General features: G+C 58.9%; 4 protein-coding genes across 14 annotated transcripts in view; 1 reads left to right on the top strand and 3 right to left on the bottom strand.

Moving 5' to 3' along the window:
* CATSPER1 (cation channel sperm associated 1) overlaps nucleotides 1–819 on the bottom strand; it is an 18,739-nt gene extending 17,920 nt beyond the window's left edge. For all 4 annotated transcript variants that reach the window (XM_032798899.2, XM_032798878.2, XM_032798869.2 and 1 more), the window contains exon 1: nucleotides 508–819. In XM_032798899.2, coding sequence (XP_032654790.1) covers nucleotides 508–643 — 136 coding nt within the window. In that variant the 5' untranslated portion in view covers nucleotides 644–819. The remainder of the gene's footprint in view (nucleotides 1–507) is intronic.
* The window catches only part of LOC116835719 (serine/threonine-protein kinase D3-like), a 30,842-nt gene extending 16,887 nt beyond the window's left edge, over nucleotides 1–13,955 (top strand). Inside the window, exons 1-18 of one of the 4 annotated variants that reach the window (XM_032798806.2) lie at nucleotides 2,358–2,790; nucleotides 4,542–4,680; nucleotides 4,972–5,100; nucleotides 5,466–5,620; nucleotides 5,997–6,192; nucleotides 6,904–6,987; nucleotides 7,982–8,135; nucleotides 8,422–8,545; nucleotides 8,918–8,995; nucleotides 9,140–9,389; nucleotides 9,828–9,856; nucleotides 10,090–10,162; nucleotides 10,671–10,777; nucleotides 11,208–11,369; nucleotides 11,981–12,079; nucleotides 12,353–12,620; nucleotides 13,025–13,110; nucleotides 13,432–13,955. In XM_032798806.2, the coding sequence (XP_032654697.1) occupies nucleotides 2,650–2,790; nucleotides 4,542–4,680; nucleotides 4,972–5,100; nucleotides 5,466–5,620; nucleotides 5,997–6,192; nucleotides 6,904–6,987; nucleotides 7,982–8,135; nucleotides 8,422–8,545; nucleotides 8,918–8,995; nucleotides 9,140–9,389; nucleotides 9,828–9,856; nucleotides 10,090–10,162; nucleotides 10,671–10,777; nucleotides 11,208–11,369; nucleotides 11,981–12,079; nucleotides 12,353–12,620; nucleotides 13,025–13,110; nucleotides 13,432–13,623 (2,466 nt within the window). In that variant the 5' untranslated portion in view covers nucleotides 2,358–2,649 and the 3' untranslated portion in view covers nucleotides 13,624–13,955. Of the gene's footprint in view, nucleotides 1–2,357; nucleotides 2,791–4,541; nucleotides 5,101–5,465; nucleotides 5,621–5,996; nucleotides 6,193–6,903; nucleotides 6,988–7,981; nucleotides 8,136–8,421; nucleotides 8,546–8,917; nucleotides 8,996–9,139; nucleotides 9,390–9,827; nucleotides 9,857–10,089; nucleotides 10,163–10,670; nucleotides 10,778–11,207; nucleotides 11,370–11,980; nucleotides 12,080–12,352; nucleotides 12,621–13,024; nucleotides 13,111–13,431 lie in introns of those variants that run through there. The other 3 variants (XM_032798812.2, XM_032798831.2, XM_032798823.2) reach the window with 3 other exon arrangements.
* A 68-nt stretch (nucleotides 13,956–14,023) lies between these two features.
* TMEM223 (transmembrane protein 223) lies at nucleotides 14,024–15,540 on the bottom strand. The gene is made up of 2 exons (XM_032798971.2): nucleotides 15,134–15,540; nucleotides 14,024–14,539 (listed from the first exon to the last, which is right to left on the bottom strand). Exons 1-2 carry the CDS (start codon nucleotides 15,510–15,512, stop codon nucleotides 14,247–14,249), a joined length of 672 nt encoding a protein of 223 aa, XP_032654862.1. The 5' UTR covers nucleotides 15,513–15,540; the 3' UTR covers nucleotides 14,024–14,246.
* A 384-nt stretch (nucleotides 15,541–15,924) lies between these two features.
* Nucleotides 15,925–25,740, bottom strand: NXF1 (nuclear RNA export factor 1). Of its 5 annotated transcripts, none has more exons than XM_075073092.1 (21): nucleotides 25,549–25,740; nucleotides 24,755–24,968; nucleotides 24,202–24,364; nucleotides 23,777–23,860; nucleotides 23,278–23,382; nucleotides 22,880–22,960; nucleotides 22,480–22,549; nucleotides 22,305–22,393; nucleotides 22,073–22,180; nucleotides 21,873–21,982; nucleotides 20,191–20,227; nucleotides 20,030–20,098; nucleotides 19,746–19,801; nucleotides 19,431–19,538; nucleotides 18,928–18,986; nucleotides 18,463–18,578; nucleotides 18,148–18,190; nucleotides 17,941–18,013; nucleotides 17,647–17,829; nucleotides 17,497–17,557; nucleotides 15,925–17,018 (listed from the first exon to the last, which is right to left on the bottom strand). In XM_075073092.1, the coding sequence occupies exons 2-21, from the start codon at nucleotides 24,880–24,882 to the stop codon at nucleotides 16,980–16,982; spliced, it is 1,782 nt and encodes a 593-aa protein (XP_074929193.1). In that variant the 5' UTR covers nucleotides 24,883–24,968; nucleotides 25,549–25,740; the 3' UTR covers nucleotides 15,925–16,979. The 5 variants fall into 5 exon arrangements, with proteins under 5 accessions (XP_074929193.1, XP_074929192.1, XP_032654733.1 ...); XM_075073091.1 differs by having other exon boundaries at nucleotides 24,196–24,364; nucleotides 25,549–25,739; XM_032798842.1 differs by lacking the exon at nucleotides 25,549–25,740 and having other exon boundaries at nucleotides 24,196–24,364; nucleotides 24,755–25,008.

Here is a 25,740-nt window from a genome sequence, read left to right as displayed (position 1 = left end):
CAGCTCCGCTTTGGGATCCCAAATAAACTTGTGTTTTGCTTCTCCATCTCGGTGTGTTTATTGGTGCTAAGCACGCCGGGCACGGACTACCACTGTTGTTTGCCTCAGCAGTCTATCTGCATGCAACACAGATGCCACAGATCAGCCATGATAGGGAAGGAACAGGACAAATGATAGTTATGGGAGGTGGGGAAGGGCAGGCTGTGGGTTGTATGGGGGGCTGTGTAGGGGTCAGGTGCAGCCTGTGGGGGGCTTGGTGTGTGGTAAGGTTCCATGTTCCCTCTGGCTCTCCTCAGGCAGTGGTGCTGGGATTCAGTGGGGAGGGGAATAAGGGGTGTTTGGGGGTGAGGAGGGGTTGCAGGAGGGGGAGAGTGTTATGGTGGAAGGAGCCGCATCTTCCCTTTGGCTCTTGTTGGGGAGAGGTGTTGGGCAGTAGGGGGTTGGGAGATGGGTGGGGGTGTATGCAGAGGAGTGGGGGAATGGGGTGTCCAGGGAGCATCCCATTACCTTTCAATATCTTCGGAGGGTGGGGGGAGGCCGAGGTGACTTGCAAGAAGGCCTGGGAGACAGGGGGCGTCTCCTCCTTGTATGGAGGCTTCTCCATCTGGGTGCCAGACACAACAGGCACGGTCAGGTAGTCCATGGTGCTTCCCCCTGACTGGGATCCTGCAACCCAATTCCCTTAGTGACCCCTAAATCCCCCTCCCTCCTTCTGTTGTGTCCCCAGCCAAGCCCACATCCCAGACTGACTTCCTGGTGGCCCCAGAACTCTGGGGTCCTGGAGGTTCTAGATCAGAGCCCCCCCTCCTCTCCCTTTGTAATGCTGTCACTGTGGTGACTCAGTGGGGGGAAGGGACAGGGCAGGGGCCTAGGAGGGGGGCCCTGTAGGGCCAGGATGGGGCTTGGCAGTATGGAGTGAGCCTGGGTTGGGCCCCAAGAAGGAGCTGGGGGACAGAGCATGGTCAGGGTGGAAGGGCAAGGTGAGGCCTAAGACTGTAGGGAGGAGTCGGGGATGGGGGAGTGTCTGTGGGGGGTGCAGAGTAGGAGGTGGAGGCGGGCAGGGGCTCTGTGAAAGGGCGGAGCAGGCAGGGGTAGGGCCTAGCTGTCTGGGGAGGACTCTTGTGTCGGGCCCAGGGTGGGGTGAGAGGGCTGTGAGGCCCGGGATGGGGTGGGTGTCTGTGTGGAGGGGTAGGGCAGGAAGTCTGCAGAGTGGGAGTGGGGTGAGGGCCACGAGGAGTGTAGAACAGGAGGGGGAGCACTATTGCAGCTCCCTGACCTGCTGCAATAGCAGCCCCTAGTGCTTTCACTTCCTCTCCCCTCCCCCAACTGTGATGAAGGGTCCTATCCCCTCCCTCCTGAATCTGGACTGTACTGGGAGCTCTGGCCTATGCTGTTCACCCAGAGAACCTAACCTGGGTCCGAGCAGGACAGCTCCAGCCCATCCGCATTGCCCCCCCACCCACTGCCCCTTTGCCTGCCCATTGCTCCTGACAGATCCAGCCGAGGGTGTGGAGACAAGAAGCTGGCTCCGATGCCACTTGGGGAGGGGGCGACTCCAGTTTCACCCAGAGGATCTGAGATCAGAATCAGGCCCTGACCCACTGCAGTCAATGGGTGACTCTCGACTGACCCTAGGAGTCAAAAGGATCAGACAGGGACCCTACATCAGTGCAATGAATGAAAGTCATTGGGGTTGAGTTAGATCAGTGGCTCTCAACCTTTCCAGACGACTGTATCCCTTTCAGGAATCTGATTTGTCTTGCGTACCCCCAAATTTCACCTCACTTAAAAACTGCTTGCTTACAAAATCAGACAAAAAAACAAAAGTGTCACAGCACACTGTTACTGAGAAATTGCTGACTTTCACATTTTTACCACATTATAAAATAAATCCATCAGAATACAAATATTGTACTTACATTTCAGTGGATAGTATATAGAGCAGTATACACAAGTCATCGGCTGCATGAAATTTTAATTTACACTGACTTCACTAGGGCTTTGTATGTAGCCTGTTGCAAAACTAGGCAAACATCTAGATGAGTTGATGTACCTCCTGGAAGACCTCAGCGTACCGCCGGAGTATGTACACCCCTGGTTGAGAACCCACTGAGTTAGATGACAGCTGAGTGGTGACCCACCATGTCCAGCACCGCCATCTCACCCTGTGAACCCCCTTCACCAGGAACCAAACTTGGGATAATTCATTACCATGCGGATGTTGCTTTGATGGGGGACCACTGTAATACTAGCAGAGATGTGAATAGGACCCAGGAGTCCTGGTTTCCCCTGCTCCATCTAATTCACTAGATCCCTCTCTCCTCCCACAGCTGAAGACAGAACCTAGGAGTCCTGGCTCCCCACCCCCATGCACTAACCCACCAGGCTGCAGATCGCTCACATCATTATCAGCGGATAGCTCTGTCCCTCAGAGAGCAGAGAGTTAACACTGCATTTCCTGCAGCTCAGAGAAGCCGTGGGCAGGCAGTGCAGGGAGACAGTGTGGGGACTGTGGGGGGCAACGAGAAGGGACCTCTTTCTCTCTTGCCTCCTGCCCTGCCCCATCCCCACGTGAGACCCTCAGGAGGTGTCCCCTGAGGTTGTGAATCCAGCACAAGACCCAGCTTTCCCGGGCAACTGGTGCTGTCCATGGCTCTGGAGTGCCAGCCCCTGGGCACAGTATCTGTGTGCCTGCAGATTGGGCTGTCCCGAGAGTCATACAAGCTGCCCCCAGAGGAGCTGGGTTACGGGCACCTGCGGCACCTGGCAGTGAAGCTGGTGGAGAGGAAGGTAATGGGGCTATGCTGGAGGGGTGTTGAGAAGGGAAGCGCAGGTGAAAAGGCCAGGATCCAGGGTGTGGGGATGGGAAGGGGCCCCCAGAAGGAATCACAGAGCCTGTGCCCAGATGCCCATGGAGGGTCACAGAGACACCAGGGGAGTTTGCTCAATGTCTGATTAGTGCTTGGAATGTAGGGGAGCAGCTGTGGAACCCAGCCATGTCCTGACTTCCAGCCCCAGCTGCTCTAACCGTGAGTCCCCACTTCTCTCCCAGAACCAGGGACAGAACCCGAGAATCCTGGCTCCCACCCGCCATGCTCTAACTACTAGACTTCACTCCCCTGCCTCAGCTAGGAATAGAATCCGAGTCCTACCTTCCAGCACCTCCCCTGTTCTAACCACTAGACTTCACTCCCCCCCCCCTCCCCGAGCTAGGAATAGACCCCAGGCATCCTGCCCTCCCCTCCTCTAACCACTGTTCCTCCTCCCCTCTTGGTGTCTGGAGATTGATTTGCTGTTCTCCTGAGACGGATTAAATGAGGAACAGCTGAGGGGAAACACTGGGCTGGAGACTGCAGTGTCCCACAGATAGGGCAGCCAATGGGAGGTGCTGGGCTGCCAGGCTGCGGGGGGCTCGCTCTCTGGGGAACCTCATGGGCACTCAGAACCCTTGGACAGCACCCGTGGGGGAGGAGGGCAGGCGCATGGTGTTGGGTAGGGGTCTGATCTTACCAGGGGGCCTGCAGACAGGATTCGAGGTTGGGGGAAAGATGATGTGACCCAAGTGTAGGATGACAGGGGAAGGTCCAAAGAGGAGACATCCTTAATACTGGGGGGAGGGGGGGTTGAGCCTGGGCCTGCCCCCCTGCTGCGGACCTGAGCTCTCTCATTCACAGAAGGGTGGCTATTCAAAGGTTCCCTGTCTCCCCCACATTTCCTTTGCCTCCTGTCCCCTCCCCACCAGTTTCCATCTCATGACAGCACAGGGAGCACTTGGGTGGGGGTGCTGCAGCAGCCGTGCTGAGTCAATCTTTCCACTGCGGCTGGGGTCAGCGGGGCCCTGTCCCTCCTACCTGCGCTCTGAGGGCCTGCCCCCTCCCCGACTGCCCAGTCCCCCTGCACTGAGCAAGTGACAGAGGAAACCGCCATAACCAGCAGAGCAGCTTGTTTCCGCTCCGTGCTCACTCGTGGCATTGCAAGGAGGGCTCAACTGGCTGCAGGGAGCAGGGAGTCTCATACAACTAGCCCTGTACAAATAGTCCCCATGCTCCACCCCAGAGGCAGCTGCATGTCAGTGCCAGATCCCTGTATAAACACCCATGCAGCCCAGCCCAGAAGCAGCTGCCTCTCAGCACCAGGTGCAGAAGCCTTGTATAAAAAACCACCATGCCCCACTCCAGAGGTGACTGCATCTCAGTGCCAGGCGAGGGATCCCTGTATAAACAGTTCCTGCACTTCACCCCAGAAGGGGCTGCATCTTGGTGCTGGTTAAAGGATCCCTATATAAACAACCCCCATGCCCCACCCCAGAAGCAGCTGCATTTTACCTCAGTGCAGTTACAATGAGAACACACAGCATTTCTGTATCAATGTGAGCATTTGAGAAGTGATACAGGAATCCAGGAGGCTGGTGTTAGCGGTGGGACTCTCTGTGCTCCCCTCCCTCTCCCAGTCCTGGGTCAGGGAGAGGGAGTGGGATCTAATGGTTAGTGCAGGCCTGGGGGGCCCAGGAGGCCTGGGTTCTAATGCCATCTCTCTCCTAGTTCCCTGAATACAGCTTGCTGGGGGTGTCGGAGAAGATCATGCTATTCCGGCATGACGCCGCATCAGAGAATGTGCTAGATCACCTGCGTCCAGACAGTGTCGTGCGTGCTGGGGACCTGATTGAGGTCGTGCTGTCAGGTGAGACAGTCCTGGGGCACCAGAGCCTGTGGATGCCGAGCAGGGCCTGAAGGGGAAAGGCCTCAGCTTCCTCTCCCTGCCCCATCTGAGCCAGCCTGTCTCCCACCCTGAGGCAGATCAGAACTGGAGCCCCCTAGAAGGGAAAGGCCCCTTGTTCCATTCCCCCATCCCACCCAGCCAGTCCCCATGCCAAGGGGCAGATCGGAGCCAGTTCCCCACAGAGGGGCAGGCCCTGGACTCCTGTGCCCCCTACCAAACCCACCCCTTCCTCATTCTTCTCTCTCCCCCCAGCCTCGGTTTCCTTGGATTTCACTATCCAGCCCCATGTGCTGCTTGTTCACTCCTACAAGGCCCCAGCCTTCTGCGACTACTGCGGGGAGATGCTCTGGGGGCTGGTGCGCCAAGGGTTAAAGTGTCAAGGTATGGAGCAATCTGTGTCCACCCCTGGGACTGACCTAGTCTCCTGGGTCCCTCCGACTGACCCCAACCCTCTTCCCCTTCCTGGGTCCTTCTGGTGCCCATATCCCTGTTGCTGCACCTGGCCTGATCCCCTGGGTCCCACTGGGCAGACAATGCTTCCTCCAGATCTCCTGGGTCCCTTTGGCACTCCTCTCTCCAGGCCTGGCTGAACTCCTCAGCCCTTTGCGCACCAGTAGCCCCCTCCTTCCAGGCCTGCCCAATCTCCTGGTGATGCTCTGGGGCTCCCAGACCCATGGCCAGGGGACCCACCTCCCCTCATTCCAGGCCTGGCAGGGAGCCCAGTCCTCACTCTTCACTCTCCCCAGGCTGCGGCCTGAATTATCACAAGCGCTGTGCCTTCAAGATCCCCAACAACTGCCACGGTGTGAGGAGGAACCAGCTGGCCAGTCGCTCACTGGGCACTACCACCACCCCCAGGACTCCTATCCTTGGCCAGAACGTGGGGGGCAGCCTGGAGGAGGTAGGAGCCGGGACTAACGTAGCCAGGGGAAGAATTCCAGAGGGGGATGGCTCTTAGGTATTGGGAAGGTCAAGGACTTCAGAGGTGATGAATACACCCTGCAAAGGAATATGATGTCTGCTCTAGCCACTACACCCCACTCCTCTCCCAGAGCTGGATAGAACCCAGGAATTCTGGCTGCTAACCCCCTGCAATGATGGCTTGATGAGATGGGGAAGGCCAGGCAGAGACTCAGGATAAATCAGAATTGGGGATGGCTGGCAACTTGGCTGGGTCCCTGGAAAGTGAGGTGCAGTAAGGGACAGGGACAGTGTGGAGTTGGGGGGAGGATGGGGACACTCACCACACTCTAACATGGACTCTGGTTCCCCTGCAGATCAGTCACTGGAAGTGGGGCCAGCAGACGCACGGCCCTGCACTGATTGGCCGCCCACTCTGGAAGGACTGGATGGATCTGAACCGGGTCAAAGTGCCACACACCTTCCAGGTCCACTCGTACACCCGGCCCACTGTGTGCCAGCACTGCAAGCGCCTGCTCAAGGGGCTCTTCCGCCAGGGGCTACAGTGCAAAGGTACCACCAGCTGGGACCACGCAGAGGATTGGGGTACAGGGCTGATCCCGGGCTGGGACCCTGCCAGGATTGGGGTGAGGGGCCTGACCCTAGACTGGGAAGCTCCTGGGATTGATTTCAGGGTCACTGTGGCCCCACTGGAGTGTAGGGGTACAGAACTTGGCAACCAAGATTCGAGCTCTGCCCCCATCGCTTCCCCATTCAACACTGGAAGCTCATTCTGATGGTATGTCCCAGCAGCCACCCCAGCGAGGTGCCCCCTTTGACTGCTGTCTGCTGGCCCAGTAAGGCTGCATTCACAAGGAGCCTCCCTGCCCCTCAGGGGCCACTTATCAAGAAAACCCTGTACAGACAGCTGGAACTCACAGTCTCCATGGCCCCTCCTCACCCTTCTTGGGCTGACAGGGAACCAGCAGAAACAGTCACACATGCCAGGGGAATGAACATCATGGGTACAAAGGGAGAAGTGGGGAGGATTCAGGGGACAGAGATAAAAAGGAGAAGCTGCCCTTGCTGTAACCAAGGCAGCAACACTGCCTGAGTCTGCAAAGAGCCTGAGCCAATTGCTCAGAAGGGGGAGGTACTCCCCCTTTGTCGCAGTGGGAGGTAGCACCCAGCCACACTGCTCCAGGGACCCCAGCAGGAAAAGGAGAGCTGGATCCTGGCTGGCCCACTACCCCACCCTGCTGCCTCTCTCCTCTCCCCACACAGACTGTAAATTCAACTGCCACAAGCGCTGCGTGCAGTTTGTGCCGGATGAGTGTGCGGTGGAGGGCCTGGCCCCTGGCACAGCAGGTAAAGATGGGGCCACAGGGGCAGGGAGGGGACATATCCAGCACTACCCCATTCACAAACCCAGCTCTGCCCCCTGCTCAGCTTGCTCACTGGGGAAGCCTGACCCCTCCCGAAGTGCCCTGCACTGCTATCCCACAATGCATTGGATCACAGCTCAGTGACCCTGTCTGGTCAGCATTAAGGCTCCACTGCTCTAAGGTTGACTGGGCCAGAAGCTCCACCTCTCATTCCCCTCCCTGTGCTAGGAATAGAACCCAGGAGTCCTGATTCCCCCCTAGGGCACAAACAGCACTTTCCTAAGGAGAGGGCACGGAGCACTCCCTGCCCTGTCTCGCCCCCAGCTTAGTGTCCCCGGCTCCTGTCCCCAGCCCCCAACCCCTGCACTCACCCCTTGCCCCTTGCCAGTCCCCCAAACCAGCCCTTACTTTCTTACACTGCCTCTGCACCCAGACTCATGCTCACCCCCACACCCTGCTCTGCTCCCAGCACTGAGCTCTCACCCAGAGCTGTCAGGCTGAAGAGCACTGTCCCCACCAGAGCCCAGGCAGTTCTGGGAGCCCCAGGCCCCATCCTCTTTCTGCATCTCCTCTTCTGCAGGCAGCACAAAAAGCCCAGATTCAATCTTCCCACCCTCCTGGGGGCTGGGGAAGCCCAGTGCCCATGGGTGCCAGGACTGCAGAGGTAGGGAGGGCCAAGGAGGGGTACAGGGACCCCACACCCTCAGATTTGGAGTGGTCACCCCTCTGGCAGGACAGCCAGGCTCAATTTCCAATTCTAGTCAGGGGACAAGGGGTGCCTGAGCCCTTCTTTGTCATTCCCCTGCTTCCAGCCCATCTGCTCTAACCATTAGCCACCACTGTGCTCCAAGAGCCAGGCATAGAACCCAGGAATCCTGGTGCCTAGTGGCCCTGCTCTAGTCCCTATTCCCTGTTGTGTTTTCCCTGCTGGCCTCGCAGAAAGCAGGGTATCACACTCTCCCCCCTCACCCACACAGATGGCGAGAGCCCAGAGTGCCCATCTAGCAAGCCAGAGCCAGTGGACGGGGAGGCGGATGGGGAGGGCACCAGTGGGCATGAGCTGGCAGAGGACACAGAGGAGACAGAGCCCAGTCCTGGGACTCTAGAGGCAGAGCTGCACACCAACCTCAGGTAGGGACCCCCCAAGGATGGGTATGCGGGGTGAGGGTGGGGCTCCATGGTTCCCCTGGGCCTGCTGCTCCATAGTACAGAATGGGAAGGGGATCACCCATGGGGTCAGCAAACTCAGGAATCCTGGTTCTCAATCCCTGCTCTAACCACCAGATCTCACTCCCCTGCCAGAGATGGGCATAGAACCCAGGAGTCCTGACCCCAGGGAGCCTGGTGGGTGGTGGAAGGCTGTACCTTTGGGGGCTGAGGAATCCAGTATCTGAGTCCCTGTCTCCCCTGGCGTCAGCCCCTGTTTCAGCAGCTACATCCCCTTGATGCGGGTGGTGCAGTCCTGCCGGCACACCAAGAGGCGGCGCAGCGCCGTCCTGTTGGAGGGATGGATGGTGCACTTCACCAGCCGGGACCCCATGGTGAGTGCCCTGGTTGGGGAGAGAGGGTGGGGTTACAGGAGGGTCAGGGGTGGAGCCACAGGCAGGCTGGAGTGGGAGGGTGGAGTCACAGGAGAATGGGAGGCAGGGGTTACGGATGGGCAGAGGGTGGGGCCACAGATGATTCAGGGGGTGGAGTCACAGGTAGGCAGGATGTGGTGGAGTAACAGGATGGGGTATGGGGTGGGAGGGTGTCAGGGAGTGGGGCTTGTGGCTGGCCAGGACTGGTTATGTGGGGACTGAGAGGAGGAGAGGGGGATTATTGGCCAGTCTCATTTCAGGGCAATGTTGAGGTTGGGGGGCTTGGGATGGGATGGACAGATGCCCCCAGAATAACATCTCTGTGCCCCCCAGAGGAAGCGCCATTACTGGGTGCTGGACAGCAAGAGCCTGAGCTTCTTCCACTGTGAGAGCAGAGGCAAGTTCTACAAGGTGAGGGGTCCCATTCCCTACAGCACCCTGCTTCCCCAGAGCCCCAGTTCAAAGCAGCCTGCACTCCCCCCACAGGACCCCGCTTCCTGATTCCTCACCCTAGAGGAGCCCAGCCACTGTCCAATGGTCTTACTCTTCCTGCAGGAGCTACCGCTGTCTGAGATCCTTCAGATCCGCCCCTGGGAAGGGCTGACACCTCTGGCATCCAGCGGGAGCCCCCCCTGCTTTGAACTGGTGACAGAGGCCCTGGTGTACTACGTGGGCGAGCACAGCAGTGAGCGGGAGCCAGGGCAGGTCTGGGCAAGGGCGGAAGCTGGAAAGGCCTGGGCCAGGGCCATCCGCCAGGCCCTATGGCCTGTGAACCCTCAGCCTGACAGCTCTGTCCAGGAGCCCAGTGAGTACCGTGGGGATCCCTCTACGGGCAGCCATGAGCCCCACCCCAGAGCCAGCTGCATCTCAGAGCTGGGTGAGGGATCATCCCTAATTCAGCAGCCCCCATGCTGCACTGCAGAGCCAACTAGACCTCAGTGTTGGGCAAGGAATCCCTGTGTTAACAATCCCTGTGCCACACCCCAGTGGCAGCTGCATCTCAGTGCTGGGCAAGAAATCCCTGTATTAACAGCCCCTGTGCCATATCTCAGAGACAGTTGCATCTCAGTACCAGGTGAAGGATCCGTGTATAAACATCCCCAGTGGCCATCTGAGAGGTGGCTGGCTCCTGCTCCCAGGAGAACAGGGCAGTGAGTCTGGATGTCCCACTCAGGCCAGGGAGTCTGGCTATCCCAGTCAGGCCAGGTTCTTCTCATGTCTCCATTGTGTCTTGTGTCTGCAGATTCTGACTATGAGTCCCCAGATGACACGGTGAGTTGGAGAGGGTGGCACTGGGAAACCCTAGGAGTGGTGGGGTGCATGACCTGGCACAGGGAAGGGGATGAGCAAACATGGAGGCTGGTGTTGGGGTGAGGAAGCCAGGCATAGGGCATGGTGGCAGGGGTGACAGTAGTGGGAGCATTAGGTCTGGTTTGTCAGGGATTTGCCCCCAGCAGGTACCATGCTTCAATCCCCCCCAACCCTGTCCTTGTCCCTCACCCCAGGCCATCAGCCGTTCCTATCAGATCTTCCCTGACGAGGTGCTGGGCGCTGGGCAGTTCGGGGTGGTGTATGGCGGTAGGTGCCCTCCCCAACTCCCATCCTGGCTCCCCCCTCCTATGTCCCCCAATAATTCTCCTCCCTCTGTGCTGATCTCCCTACCTGCCCCTTGGCCACAGTCTGGGATCTCAGCTTGCATGTGCTCCCCTCAGGAGCAAACGTGTTCACTACAGCTCCCCAGGTGCCATAGCCATGCCCATCCCATCACTGCCATGCTTCCAGGAGCACAGTTTGCCCACTGCTCACCCATCGTGTGCCAATGCACATCTCCCCCCAGCCCTGATACCCCTGCCCTACCCCCCAGGAAACCAGCACATCTCCCCCCAGCCCTGCCCCATACCCCTCCCACCCCAGCTCTGCCTCCCCTTCTGCCCCCTAGCCCTGACACCCCTGCCCCCCCCCCTGCCGCTTGAGGCGGCAAAAACAGTGGAGCCAGCCTCGTTCGTCATCTAAATATTTTATTTTTTATCATAACTTAAAAAAACACAGGTTTACAATGATGCCACANCCCCCCCCCCCCCCCCAGGAAAGCACAGGAAATCTGGCCGGGATGTGGCCGTGAAAGTCATCGACAAGCTGCGCTTCCCTCCCCGGCAGGAAAATCAGTTCCGCAATGAGGTCTCTATCCTGCAGGTGAGCCTCTGGGAGTGGGAAACACAAAGACCCTGGTGGGAAGGGAGGGGATGTGCGGGAAAGGGGACCCTCGGATGTGGGGAACATGGGGACTCCCCTCTGGGAGGGGCCACCACTGATGGGCCCAGAGATCTCCTCCATAGACATGTTTGGCTGCCTCTGCCCATCAGCCCCAGAAGGGGAAAGGGGACAACGGCTGAACAGGCAGCACTCCCTCCCCCAATGTACTGGGGGCTTTGTTGGGGCCCTGTCCCCTGGACGGAGCTCCAAGGCAGTCCAGCACCAGCTACCGGAGAAAGGCCTGCAGGGTTAGGGGCAGGTCTGAGTGCGGGGGAGGGTTCTTGGGCTGTGTTTGTGTCCTGGGGACAGGGGAGGGCTCCAAGGCTAGGGAGGATCCCAGTTCAGGCAGTTCCATCTTCTCCCCTGCCAGAGCCTGCACTCCCCCTGCGTAGTGCACCTGGAGTGCATGTTCGAAGGCCCCGCCCGGCTCTTTGTGGTGATGGAGCGGCTGCATGGCGACATGCTGGAAATGATATTGTCCAGCGAGAATGGGCGGCTGCCCGAACCCCTTGCCAAGTTCCTCACTGCCCAGGTGGGTGCCCCAGCTCTCCCCGCCCCAACCCCCCAGAGTGGCCTCACAGCAGAGTGAGGACCACCAAGCAAACCCTCCAGCCTGAGCTCCCCACAAGTGTCCTCCGCAGGCATGTTAAGGATGCTGCACCATCCATGATCACACCTTGCATACAACTCAGTCCTTGTGAAAACATACACACCCACATACACTGCTCCTTCACAGCACGCCGCTCCCGTCCCCCCACATGCTGCTCCCTGTGGCACGCCAGTCACTCTCATGCACTGCTCCTCATCGCTGCTCAACCCCAGCATGCCCACCGCTGTGGACCTGTCACCATTGCATACCGCACCCAGGCTCATCACTCACACCACTCAGCATGGTGGTATACTTGTGCACGTCAGCACTGCACATCATTGCACACTCCTCGCCATCACTGTGCACGTACACACACAATCCATCACTGCTCCCCAATGCCTGGGTCACAGTTCACACGGCACTCACTAGCGCATGTGAGTGTGCAACAGCCCCCATGCCACATCCAGTCTGTGCGTGAGCCCATCAGGTACTCCTCCTCTCCCCCCCCCAAGCAGGTAACCATCCCCTCCAGTGATGCTCCCCTGTGCTTGCAGATCCTGTCTGCCCTGCGCCACCTGCACACCCGGAACATCGTGCACTGTGACCTCAAGCCAGAGAACGTGCTGCTGGCCTCGGATGAGCCTTACCCCCAGGTGGGACAATCCCCGCCCCGCCTCCCAGCCCACCTCCCTGGAGCCCTCTTCCACCCCCTCACGCCCCCTCTCCCTGAATACCCATCTTAGCTCTTGCCCCATCCCACCCACTGTCTCTTCCCCTTTCAGTCAAGACTATTATCAACCAGGGGCCAGACCAGAGCTGGCACCCCCTAGAGGAGAGAGGCCCCTACCCCGAGCCAGCCGGTCTCCCCAGTCAGGCCCCCCAGCCGGGAAATGCCCCATATTTCCTACCCTCATGCTAACTCTCAGGTAAAGCTCTGTGACTTTGGCTTCGCCCGCATCATTGAGGAGTCATCGTTCCGGCGCTCGGTGGTGGGGACCCCAGCGTACCTGGCACCCGAAGTGCTGCGGCAACATGGTTACAACCGTGCCCTGGACATGTGGGCTGTGGGCGTCATCATCTATGTCAGCCTGAGCGGGACTTTCCCCTTCAACGAGGAGGAGGACATCAATGATCAGATCCAGAACGCAGCCTTCATGTACCCCCGGCAGACCTGGGCTAGCATCTCCCTTGAGGGTGAGACACCCCTACCCCCACCCTGCCCCCGCCCCACCTCCACACTACAGCCATCATGTACTCCCAGCAAACCTGGGCCAACATCTTCATCGAATGTAAGACCCCCCTGCGCCACCCCACACCCACTCACACTGCCACCTACCTCCAGACAGGCCTTCTGGTACCCCCGGCAGACCTAGGCCAGCATCTCCCTCAAGGGCGAGACCCCCCACTCTCCCGTGGTATGCCACTCGCAGCACACTGCCCCTGCACCTCCAGATCATGGCCTGTATGTACCTGCGGCAGCCCTAGGGCACCTCCAGGAAATTTGGATGTTGCAGGCCCTGGCAGCCAATGGCTGTGCTCCCTGGGGGGAGGAGCTGGGGAGAGGTCTTGGCCTATGTAACCCCCTCCTTCCCTCCCAGCTGTCAGCCTCATCCACCAGCTGCTGCAGGTGAAGCTGAGGAAGCGACTGAGTGTGAACAAGGCGCTGAACCACCCCTGGCTGCAGGTACCTTCCCTCCATCCCTCAATCCCTATCCACCCCACCCACATCCCTGCCTAAAGATACCTTCTGTCCCACAATACACACCCCACCTCTTCCATCCCCTTGCACTGTCTAGCTCCACCCCAGAACTCAACACCCTGCTCTCCCCTGCCCAGTTTCACCCCAGTCTCTAGTCCCCCTCCCAACAGAAAATGGCTAACTCAACCCCCTCCCTAGCTCTTCCCATCCCCTGTAGATCCCTTCCTGAGCACACGGTGCATCCCTGATTGGAGGAGCCTGGACTCCCCCCAGCACCTGTTGATGAGATGTCTCTGTCCCCCCCAGGATTTCCAGACCTGGCTGGCCCTGCGGGAGCTGGAGACCCATGTGGGGCAGCGCTACCTCACCCATCCAAGTGACGACGCTCGCTGGCAGCGCCTCGCCCGTGAGCAGGGGCTGGCCTGGCCATCAGGGCTCACCATTCAGCCCAGCCTGGAGGAGGAAGAGGACAGCGACAATGCAGATGGGGAGAGCTGAATCCTCCTGCCCCCAGGACTCACTACTCATGGGAAGTGGGGGGTGCGGGGACCCCTCGGCACCACGTTGTCCCCATAAACTGATTTTCCCCAAACATGGTACATGTGGTCTGTGCAGGGTGCGTGCCCGTCTTGCGGGAGCTCATTCACATGTGGGAGGGGGGTCACAGGCTCAGATTCCCTTGCACAAATGCTGCCCTAGCTCAGACCCCTCCAACATTAAATCTCCGACTCTGAGCCCCAGGCCCACCACAGTGCGTGCCTCCCCTTCCCCACTGATCCCATCCATCTTAGTATCCCTAGTCTATTGGTTCTTGATCAGCTGCCCTGCATATGAACAACACCTCCCAACCCTGCCAGCCTCAGATACACATGGCTGGCAGAGAGTTCACAGCAGCTGCTCCACAGTTTCACATTTATTTCAAAAGCTCACAATTGGAGCCCCATCCCTCCAGGATGTAGTGCCCCCTTCAACGGGGCTGGGCCCTACTGTCCTCAGGGAAAGGCAGGAGGTTGGTGCAGTGTGAATCTGTCCAGTGCCCTCAATCTGGGGACTCTTCTCTAGCTGTCCAGTGTCCACCCCACAGGATCCTCCAGCAGTGGGAAGCACCCTCATTCCGCCCATCACAGCTTCCTGTAAGCCCCCACTGTGAGGTCGAAAAGCTGTGGGTTGTAGACCTGGCCCTGCTTGTCCAGAAGGAAGTAAAAGGGTCGACCCTTAACCTTGAGGGGAATCATGGCAGGCACCTCAGAACGATGAGCCATGCAGGAGACCTGGCGCAGGGGCACGGTGAAAGATGAGCTCAGCCCAAAGGGATAGTAGGTGCTGAGGATCACATCCCGTCCCCCCTGGCGCAGCACGACCTGCCACACCGAGCGGCGTGAATACACGAAGCCGGCAGCCACGATCAGTGAACCTGAGGTGGGGAGAAAGAGAGAAAATGAAATCCCCAGATACCATCCATGATATCCAGACTAGTTTAGCAGGGGGCTGTGGGTTGGGAGGCACTGGCAAAATTGAGGGGGAGTCCAAGGCTGGGATACCAGGGGGCTGCAGATTAGAACTGAGGGACATCAGCAATGTAGGGGGCACAGTCTCCCCACCTCCCAGCAACAGGATTTGGCTCTGAGTTTCAGACGCCTGATTCTACTCTGCTGCTCCAGGTGGCCCAGGCCCAGCTGGGGAGCCGAACCAGACTCTGGTCCCAGATCCCTCTTCCCAGGGCAATGAACTGGACTCAGATCCAGCCAGCTCCCAGACACAGCTCCCTGTCACCGACCACCACCCCTAGGGTGGGCTCTCTCCTTCGTGGGGAGAGGGGGGAACCCCATTACCGGTGTCTTTGGTTCATGCTTCCCCAAGGCTTATCCCTCCCCCACTTCCCCAGGATGCAAGGACTGGAATCACCGGTTCCGCCTGCCCGAGTGCTGTGCCTGTGCTCCCCTTTTCCCTGGGCGCTGCCACAGAGGGAGGGAATCCCCTGCCCCCGGGGCCCGCCCCCAGTTCTCACCTACGGTCAGGCAGGACACGGTGAATCCGTAGCGCCACTTGTTGGAGGCGGGGTTGACCGAGGCCCCGCCGGGCAGAGTGGGCGCGGGCCGGGCGCTGGGCGCGGGCCGCCCCACGGGCCGCAGCTCGCTGAAGGCGAAGTGCGCCAGGTACGCCCAGAACGCGAACTGCCCCGCGCAGAACAGCCCGAGCAGGCGGAAGAAGCGGGCCCGCTCGTGCCGGAACAGCAGCAGGTCCCGGGGCACGTGCGTGTCCAGGGGGGACGTCCCGCGCGCCGGGCCCGCCAAGCCCCGCGCACCGCTGAGCCGGGCCCAGGGGCCCCACACTCTCCATGTGCAACAGCGCAGTCTCCACAGCCCCAGCTGCCGGCCCCCCGCCATCTCGCCGCTGGAGCGCAGGGGCGTCTGGGACTTGTAGTCAGCACGACTCCTCCCACGTAGGAACCCAGTGCTTCTGTGTAGGGGCAAGAGGCTCCTTCCTCTGAGCCCTGCCCCCCCTCCCCCTTACCCACAGCGCCTCCTGCCACTGGGGGATCGCTGTGCGGGGGGAAAGCCACCCCGCCACGCTGCAATGTGGAGAGGGCTTAGCAGAGGGTGGGAGAAACTGGGATGAATGTTTAGGGGGCCTGGGGAAGCAATAGGGAGGGGGAGGGGGAGGGTAGGCCAGGGAGATGACCTGGAAGGGATGGTACTGGGATTGGGGGGAGGACTGGGATTCAGGAGAAATGTGAGGCCCTGGAGGTGAGGAATGAGGAACATGAGGGGATGCAGTCAACAGAGCCTTCAGCCGAGATTCTAACAAACACCACTTTATTGAACACGCAGGTCCCAGCACATACAGCCACAGAGAAACTGAGGGCAATAGTGCCCAGCTCTGGCCTGCAACATTCTGCTTCAGCCTGAAGACTTGGGGGGTGATTCCACAACACAGAGATGCACAAGCAGGAAGGGTGAAGCCAGGGTCTTCCCCCATGGGTGCAGGGAAACCCCTGCACCCTGCTACTCCATTGCTGCCCAGGCACGTAGGAATCTTGCAGCCCCACTCTCTGCCCCTAGCTCCAGAGTAGGGAATAAGGGAGAGTGTAGCCAATGACAGTCCCACTACTCCTTAGCTGAGAACACTCACCATTCCAGATCCCACACAACCCCACAATCCCCTCAGCACGCTAAGGGAAGGCTGTCAGCTTCCTGGGGTTGTGCTTTATTTACCCGCACTGCAGCTGCTGCAGTAGAGAACAGACAGGTGGCAAAGGCCTGCCAGGGCCCAGCAGGGGCTCTGTCCCTCTCAATCTCAGCCTGGCTGAGGCATGTTCTCAGGGAGACAGCTCCAGGGCCCTTGGGGGTGCCTTTCCCCAGAGAGGAATGCAAGTCTATGGGGGGGGGGAGGCACCACAGGGTTGAAGTCTGAGGGAAACTTAGCTCATCTGTTAGGAAACAGCAGGGGTTGTGAGTGGTACACCTAGCCCAGCTCATTGAAGCCACGCATACGACTGCTTATTTTAAAACATACCAAAAAAAGTCTTTTTCCTTCTCCAGGCCAAAAGCCTGAGGGGAAGGATGCTGGCTCTGTCCTTGAAGCTTCTGGATGCCCCAGCAACACTTGCTTCTCAATCTTGCTTCCACTGCTGCTGGAAATGGCTGGGGCTGGAGGCAGGGCAGCATGGCCAGGACTGTCTGTATCACGCCCAGCTCCATTAGCCTGCTGCAGGGGCTCCCCCTTCCGAGTCTAGGTCCCCTGGTTGCACCCAGCAACAAGCCCCCACCTTTGTTATTTTAAACTTTCATTTATTTACAAAAACTGTCATGGAAAATAAAACATCAGTGGTGGGGGAACTGCAGGGTCACTGCTCACTTGAGAAATGCCACGTCTGGGATCTTCCCCTCCGTCTGAAAGAGAACAGGAACCAGTCACAGGGACTCTGGGCATTGCAACACCCCCATCGCCCAGGGAGAGGCTGCATAGAACTCCTGCATCCTGGCTCCAACCCCCCCAACCCGCATCTATTAGACATCACTCCCTTCCCAGAGCCAGGTATACTGCTGTCAACATAGGAGTCCTGACTCCTAGTGCAGTGCCTTCTCTACAAGACTATCCTTTCCTGTGCCTATGAGGTGCTCTGAAGCAGAGAATGAAGGAGCCAGACCCTGGGAGGAAGGCAGCCCTGGGAAAGAAGATCCTTGTGGGGATAGAGAGGGGTCAAGGCATCCAAGGTGGCTCCTGGCCCTATCCCACCCTCAATTTCTGGGCACTGAGGCCGCTGGCGGGGAATGAACATGCCCCTGGCTTCTCCCTTCCCCCTTGCTGGTGCAGGATTCTGAGAGATCCCAGTCCCCTGAGATGAGTCAGGCCCAGGCACTGGCTCACCTTGAGCTGGGTGAAAACCTGGGCTGCCTGGCTGTAGTCCCAGTCGTTGTCCTGGAGGCACCTAAGGCAGAGGGACACTGTCAGTGAGCAAGTGACAGGCCATGGGGCGGTGCCTACCCTCCCCCCGAACCTTCCCCAGGGCCTACTTACTTTTGGGACCACTCAACGTTCATGCCAGACTGCATGGCGAAGGCCTGTAGCATTTCCTGCTGCTCGGCTGACAGCGTGGGCACGGGGCTGGACGAGGGCGTGGGTGCTGGCATCACGAAGGCTTTGCGGATCTCCTCTGTGTTCGCTTTGCGCACAAACAGTTGGTCGTTCACAATGCACAGCCTAGGGGGTGGAGAGAGTGAGGCACTGGGGGGGGGGGGGGAGATCCTCATCCCTTCCCTCCCCCAGAGCCAAGGAGATACCGCTGCCCATCTCCCTGCTTCCCCCACTTACCCTGTGATGCCAGCTGGCACAGCAATGAACATGCGGGTGAATCCTCTCACCATATCCCGAGACTTGCCATCCACTGCAAACACAGAGAACAGAGCCCAGTGAGGGGGGTATGGAGAAAGGGATCCACCAGAGGGTGAGGGGTCTTAGCGAGGAGAGGTGCAGGGAGGCGCTTGAAAATGGAGGGTAGGGGGGCTTCTGGACACTCACCTTCCTTGAAGACCCCATGGACAGCAAAGCACAGCAGGGTGTTCTGCAATATGAGAGCGGGAGTCACTGAACTGCTACCCCCTCACCATGCCCATGGCCCAGGGGACCTGCCTACACTGCCTCCTCAGTGGCCTAATGGCTTCTGCCTCCCATTGCCTGACCGATCCCTCTTTGTTCCCCACACTGCCCCCAGGGGCACACTCTCCCCCACCCCATGTCACAGCACAGCCTGCCCTGGCCCCAAGGTGCGGGCATTTTCCCCCTCCCCTCAACCCCCGCCACAGCCCACCTGGCCCCTGGGATGGGGGTACTCACCGTCTGTGCACAAACGTCCACCACAAAGGAGTTAATGTCATGCTGGGTCTTGGGCAGCTCGTTGAGGAAGGCCACCACATTCAGCCTCGTATGCTTGAGCAATTTGAAGCGCAGGCCTAGAGGAAGGAGCGGGAGGTGAGACCCCACCCAGCATGACAACCCAGTCACAGCACTACAATCTCAAGTCTGCCCTGCACAGAAACCCAGACCTGAGTCTGCAGAGAGTCTGAGCTGGTCACTTTCAGGGGAGGAGAAAAAAAAAAGAGAAAACTACCCTGACCGTAGCCAATGCAAAAACACTGCCTGAGCCTGAACAGCCGGAGCTGATCCTTCCAAGAGGGGCAAGAGCTGCCTTGAGTGTAACTGACACAGTGATGCTGCCTGAGTCCGCAGAGAGCCTGAGCTGACCACTCGAAGAGGGGAGTGCTATTTCAAGTGTGATCGATGCAGCCCCATGGCACTTACTAGGGTCCTTGAGTCTCTTCACATTCCTGCTGCCCTTGAAGTATTCACTCAGGATGCTCCTGTTGAGAAGAGATGCCCAGTGACTAGCTGGGGGACAGTACCCTGGAGCTCCTGCCCCATCAGCCCCACAGGAAAATGCAATGAAAACCTTCCTCCCTTACCTGGCTCTTAGCTTCTCCCTGAGCCACACAAATGGGAACAGAGGCAGTCTCAGCTTACTGGGCAGGGGAAAGGTGAGCCCCATTTAACAGAGAGGGGAAGGGAGTTGCCTGAGGGGACATTGTGAGTTGGGGGTCGAGCCAGAAATAGAACCCAGCCCCCCCTGCTCTAGCCAGAAGACACCACTCCTCCAAGAGCTGGTGACAGTACCCAAGAATCCTGACTCCCAGCCCCCCACCCCATAGATCTCACAACCCTCCTGTGCCAGGGATAGAACTCAGGAGTCTGAGTTCTCAGCCGTACGGTCCCTTAGGAGGGCAGTCACTAACCCCTGGTGGACATACCTGGAGGGGTTCTGGGAGAGGAAAGGGATGCTGAGGGAACAGCAGGCCCCATCGTGGTAGGCATCCAGCAGCCCCTGCCTGTCACCAGAATCATATACAGAGTAATACCTGACAGGGAGAGAGCGTATTAGCAAACGGCAGCTGTGCTGCTAGGACAGTGGCTTCACTATCCCTGCCCCAGAGCTCTCCCCACACCTAAATGCCCTGTGCCCCCTGCCTGTGACTCTGGAACAACATGACCCATATGCCCCCTCCCCATCCACCTCCCTCCATTCTAGCTCCCTAAAACGACTCATACCACATGAAGGTACTTACTGCTGCAGGAAACGGAGCACCAGTACCTTCAGGTCATCCGAGCCAAAGTAGCTGCCCTGTGTGTCAGAGAACGTGACAGTTAGTGCCCTGGCTCAGAGCCCTTCCCCCCAAAACACCTCTGCCCCAGGGCTTGCCCTGCTGGCAGAGTGGTTAGTGCCTTGGCTCACAATCCATCCCTTCTCCACACCCCAAGAGTGCCTTCCCCAGTCTGGCACCAGGGCCCATCCTGCTGGCAGAGTGATTAACGTCCTAAATCAAAGTCCCCCACTCCCTGGCCCCTTTACCTTGCAGGGGGGGAGGGTGGTGGGCGTTTCCACGTCAAAGACAATAGGAGGGGGGAGCTCGTGGCCGTCCTGCGGAGAGGCAAAAGGTAGAGCAGTGAGCAGAGAGTGCCCCAGCAGTGGGTCCTGAACAGGACAGCCCCAGGTTAGTGCAAATCACTCACCAGGCGCAGAAGCTTCGGGAACCGCAGTCGGATGGAGCTGTCAAAAATGGGACATGAATCAGTGGGGCCAGCCAGGGGCCAGCCTGACCCCTATGGGGCCTCCTTCCCTCCCTGACCCCACCCCCCATGCCCTTGGCACTGACTCTGCAGGCCACAGAACAGGGATGCCCCTGTGCCCACCACACTCCCCCTATGCAGCACCCCATCTCATCCTAGCAGGGCAGGGGACCCAGCGCCGAGGGGCTGGGTAGCAGGGACAGAGCAGATATCCCCCTTGCCTTAGTGAAGGATCTTGGGGCAAGAGACCAGGGCTTTACTACATCTGCCCCCTCCAGATCTTGGAGCCTTGGCCAATTTACAGGCCCAGGAATACTATGGGGCTGGTGCCGCATGACTGAAGGGCTGCACACTTACCTGGCTCTTACTCACCTATGCGGCTATTCTCCAGTGAGAGAGAGTGGGGGTGGGGAGGGGAAGACAAGGGGAGGATGGCTGGGGGACAGGACATGTATTCCCACTGATCATGGAGCCGCCGTCATTGCAACCAACTTACAGCTGGGGGAAGCTTCCTGCATCAAGGCCCAGATCTAATTAATGTCCACGCCATGACACGTGGGGCAGGGATGACAGAGGAGAGGGATGCAATGCAACAGAGGAAAGGAGGACAGAACAGGAGGAAAGAGGGATCTGGGAGCCCAGGAGCAGAGCCTCTTCCTCCCCTGCCTGGCTCTTCACATCTACCCCAGACGCATTGGTGCTGCAGAGGTTTGAGGGAGACTCACTCCGGGAGAACACAGCATTCTGATCAATGGAAAGCCCAGGCCTCCTGCTCCTGCTCCTGCTCAGAGCCAGTCCTAGCCATGCCTGCTGCCATGACAGGACCTGGGGCCGCTGATGGGCTTGTGTGCAGCTGCTCACCGAGAGCGTGAGAGAACAAAGTACCATGTGCCAGGCCCTTACACCAGGAAGGACCCCTCTGCGCTGACCGCCGGGCGGTCTGGTTTGGCCACTGCACGGCTGTGCCTGTCTTAGGTTGTTCCTTTCGTGAGGAATCTTACCCGTCTCTGGCTAGCCAGCCATCGTTGAGGGCCAAACAGGAGACGCAGGGACTGGCAATAACAGCAGCCCCGGGAGTGTTTGGTGCAGAGCGATATGGGGGAGCAGCCCCCTAAACATCCATCGGGGCAGAGACAACAAGCCCCTCCTGTGTGCGACTGGGGAGATGAGGTGGCGACAGTGGCTCTCCCATGGCCAGTGTGGGAACAGGGATACTAGAAGAGGCTGTGCATCCTGGAGCCCCAGTGCCCAGGTTGAAGGAGGAGGGACGGGGAGAGACGGGGAGAGGAAAGGAGCGTAGAGGCAGAATCTAGCTGTTACTTTAGGGGAGTAGAGTGCATTGTGGGGAAAGGGGACAGGGCTCCAAACTGGCTGAAATAGAAACCACATCATCAGCTGTGCAGCACTCAGGTCCCATGCACCCCAGGGGGGGCCCAGAGCTTCAGCACAACCAGAGAGGGATGCAGGGAGAGAGATACCATCAGGGGGGCGACTGCAATAGGGGCTGAGATCCAGCTCCCAGCAAGGAACTGGCATCTTCATTCCGCTGCATTGCCCTGCACTGGGCAGGAGAGGCCAAGTGACTGGGGCCAGGCGATCCACAGGCCCCAGAGGCTGTCACTGACCTGACATAGCTGGACTGGTCCCGGAAATTGTTGCACAGAGGGTTTCCATCCAACCACAGTTCCTCCAGCTTGAGCCCCTTCACCTTGTCCAGCTCACACTCAGACTTCAGCTGTGGCAGGGAAAAAAAAAAAAAGAAGGGCAGAGCATGAGTGCAAGGCCACGGAGGGGTGGCCGGACCAAGGATGGTGGCAGCATCTACCTCATTGCAGGTCAGATTGAGGATCTTGAGATTGGTGGCTTTCTGGGCCAGCTCCGCCAAGTCATCTAGCTGGTACAGCTTGTTGCTGGTGAGATTCAGTGAGAGCAGCTGCAATTGTAAAGTGGACAGAGGGTCAGAGAAGAATCCAAGACAGAACTACCCATCCCCAGCGGGGCGGCACGGTGCTGAGCACCCAGACTGAGGTTCCAGGATGACCCTCCCCACCCCTCACCTCCGGGATGTTCTCTTCAATGATCTGCAGCACAGCCTGCATGCAGTTCCGCCGGTTCAGCACCACATCAATGTTCTGTGCCACCAGGTCTGGAAGAGATGCACAAGCTGAGCACCCCACACCAACACCCTTTCCTCGATACCAGCCGCCCCACACCTGCCAGGAGAACACGCACCTGGGTCCGTGCGAAGGCTCTTCAGGTCCAGGGCCTGCTGGGACCCGTCATATCTCTTACTCATGGTAAGCTGAAAGCACAGAGACCATGGGTCAGAGGGGATTGGTCTGCAAAACCCAGCAGTGGAGGGCCTGGGGCAGGGAGGCAGGTCGGTCCCTTGCTTGGCTCCCCTGGGTGCCATGGGATGGAGTCCTGGGGTAGTTTTGCCCAGGCCCACTGCAGTGTGACAAGCTCCTCTCCCCTACACCCCACCCCAGTATGCACCAGGAACCCCCCAACCAGAAAATAGTGCCCCATTTCCTAGAGCTCCCCAGAGCTGGTGCAGGCTTGAAGCACCTTCCCATGGGTCTCCCCTGCAGAGCCCAGTGGGGGCACAATAGAGCTACCCTGCACCACTCACCTTCAGCTGTTCAATCTCCTCCGGCTTCAGCTCCTTCTGGACAGACTGGGGTGGAGATGAGTGGTTGACAATTAGCACCACCTGGAACAGAGGCAAGCTGGGTCACAAAGGGGCAAGAGCCAACACTGGGCAGGAAGCCCGTGTCAGGGTACTGGGGGTGTCACAGAGGGGGCCCATGCAGTGCAGAGAGGTGTCTGTCAGGCTATGTAAGGACCGGACACAGGACATGTTCCCATGCTAATCCTGCCAGAAGAGCAGAGACCTGGCCAGACCCAAGGGGCCCCCCAGAGAAAGGAAGGCACAAGGCCAGCTCTAGGCATTATATCCCTCCTTCACCCACGGGGGTCTTTCCAGCCAGGTGCTAAACACAGAATGGCCCCGGGGAGGGGGAATCATACCTTGTAATTGTCTCGATCTGTGATCTTGCGGGACAGCTGCTTGAGCGCATTGGCTGTTGCCATATCCTCAATATAGAAGTAGGCCCGGCTTTGGTCGTAGTGGAACTGAGGAGAGAAGCCAAGTAAGTCAGGGAGCCCTGGTATCCCCGCCCTGTCAGGAAGAACCTGGCTGAGCTATGCCTGCCTGCAGGCATTCCCATACCCGCAGCTCCACTGGGGAAGCTGAGGCACAGGGAGGAGGACTGACTCACCCAAGCCTGCATAGCAAGTCTGTACCAGAACCAGGAAGGGCACCCAGAAGTCTGGTCTAACTACTAGTGCCACCCCCCCCACCCCACTGCAACCACTAGACTCCACTTCCCTCCCAGAATTAGGAATTGAAACCAGGAGTCCTGACTCCCAGACTCCCCTCCCTTTCCAAGAAACAGGGATAGAACCCAGGAGTCCTGACTCTGTCTCCCTGCTCACAGGCTGCATGACATCCCAGTGCAGCTCTCACCTCCACTGGAGTAAAAGGGACACTGGACAAGTTCTGGAGAGAGCTCAGAAGCCATGACTTGTCATACTTCTTTCCATAGGGAATCTAGGAAAAAAAGGCACTTGTAAGTAGCATGTCAGTAAGCTGGCAGCAAACTATGGGTCTGGGAGCTACGGAGGTCTCAGGGAGCAGCCCTGCTCCTAGGAACCAGGAGCATCAACCAATGAACAAGGTCCATCCCCCCTGCCCAGGGGGCTGCCTGCTGATCAGACACTTGGCAGTCAGGCTGGACATTATGCCCCCTTCACAAACTGAGTGAGAGGGGCAGGACGGCAAGGTGACCTGCAAGGGATGTGCCCTGGGTTACCAGGATGTGCCAGGGCTGTGGGGTAGGGGCTTGGCCAAATTCCCTGTTCCCTCCCTCACTCTCCAGCACTCACTGTGACCTTGTACCATCTCCTCCGGCTGCTGCTGTTGCGGCTGGCACTGTCACTCCGGTCTTGGGGGGTGAGGTCTCGTTTCACTGTGACATGGATGTTGGTAGCACCTCCCCGGCCCCGGCCGTGCCAGTCATCGCCTCGCCTGTTCAGCCGTGACCCATAGGGAGTGCTGGGAAACGGAGGGACACAAGCGCTTAGCATTAAAGACGTGCGTGCGTGCGTGTGTGTCTGTCTGTCTGGAAAGCTAAAGGAACCCAGAAATACCTGATTGAACCCTGTGGTCATCGCCACATTAGAATAAAATCTCTGCAGCAGCCTCCAGACACAGAGACCCTATTTATCACCAGCACAGGAACAGTGCAGCTTTCCCCTGATCCCCAATCAAGAGCTGGAGTGGAGCTGGTGCCCCCTGGAAGGGAAAGGCCAGAAAGGCCACAGATCCCATTCCCTGCCTCCCTGAGTCAACCAGTCCCCTCACCTTGGGGCCTGACTGAAACAGGCATCCCCCCACCCTGAGCCATTCCATCACACACAATGCCCAAAAGCACCTCTCACTCACTATCTGGTTCGAAGACTGTCATGGGCGTCGCTCATGGGAACATCTCCGTCGCCCTCCTCCAGCTGACCAGAAGGGCTGGGACCTGCTACACCCCGGCTCCACGAGCGGTGGTTCCCCTCACTGTACATCTTGCCTCGGAACGGACCCCGACCTTTCCTCCTCCTCCCAGCGAAGCCCCCACCACCACCTGCATTGCCCACACGGTCGTCATGTTCTGTGCAAAGGAGCAGGAGGAGCATCAGACACCATCCAAGGACTTCCCTCTTTGATAGATTGACACATGGGAAACTGCCTACGCTAAACCCCTACCCCTCCTGAGCCCTTGGGTCTGCATCAGTAGAGACGAGAAAACGCATCAGGCCCTGTCGCCTCCACCGCTTTCCCAGTCCATCCCGCGGGGCTCCCAGCACCCCGCCTCCCAGCATTTCCACTGCACCCATCTCCCCAGAGCCCCTCATCACCCTGCCCTCCCCCCACGCTAGGCTGGGAGATAGGGAGCAGGGACTCCCCAGGAGACAGGGAAGTCCGAGGCAGATCACAACGGAGACAGCCCCCAGCCAGCATCCCCTCCGCAGGCCCGCCCCCGAGACCGACACAGGCCCCCCAGAACCGACCCCCCCCGCTTCTCTCCCACTGCTGGCTAAAGGAGGACTTCGAACTCACCCCGCTTAGATCAACCCCCGAGCAAAGGCAAGCCATTGAGACGATACTGGACAAAAAAGCTTCTCCGCTGAAGGGGCACTCTCACATTTAAGTGAGTGGTGGCGCTTATTTTTTCATTTCCACAAAGTCACTCCGGCGCCTTTGTCTCTCAAGTAGACACAATGAGGCAGAANGGGGGAGGCTCCGCGCGCCGCTGCTGGGCGGGGCAGGGGAAGGAAAACCTCGCTAGTCGGCCGAGCGGGGGAAACTAGGCAACGATCCCACCGCTCGGCTCCGATCCGCTGACCCAGCGCATGCGTAAACAGCCTCCCGGAAAGTGCGCA

Source organism: Chelonoidis abingdonii, chromosome 17 (assembly GCF_003597395.2).
Source record: "Chelonoidis abingdonii isolate Lonesome George chromosome 17, CheloAbing_2.0, whole genome shotgun sequence".
In the NCBI taxonomy this organism is placed as follows: Eukaryota; Metazoa; Chordata; order Testudines; family Testudinidae; genus Chelonoidis; species Chelonoidis abingdonii.
This window is presented reverse-complemented; position numbering and strand designations above follow the sequence as displayed.

Coding starts and splice junctions, on each gene's coding strand:
- TMEM223 (XM_032798971.2), bottom strand. CDS start 15,512: ATGGCGGGGGGCCGGCAGCTGGGGCTGTGGAGACTGCGCTGTTGCACA. Junction 14,540..15,133: donor CGTGTCCTGCCTGACCGTAG/GTGAGAACTGGG, acceptor TCCCCACCTCAG/GTTCACTGATCGTGGCTGCC.
- NXF1 (XM_032798842.1), bottom strand. CDS start 24,993: ATGCTCCTCCTGCTCCTTTGCACAGAACATGACGACCGTGTGGGCAAT. Junction 18,191..18,462: donor TGGACGTTTGTGCACAGACG/GTGAGTACCCCC, acceptor CTCATATTGCAG/AACACCCTGCTGTGCTTTGC. Junction 17,830..17,940: donor GTGCCAGCTGGCATCACAGG/GTAAGTGGGGGA, acceptor TCCACCCCCTAG/GCTGTGCATTGTGAACGACC.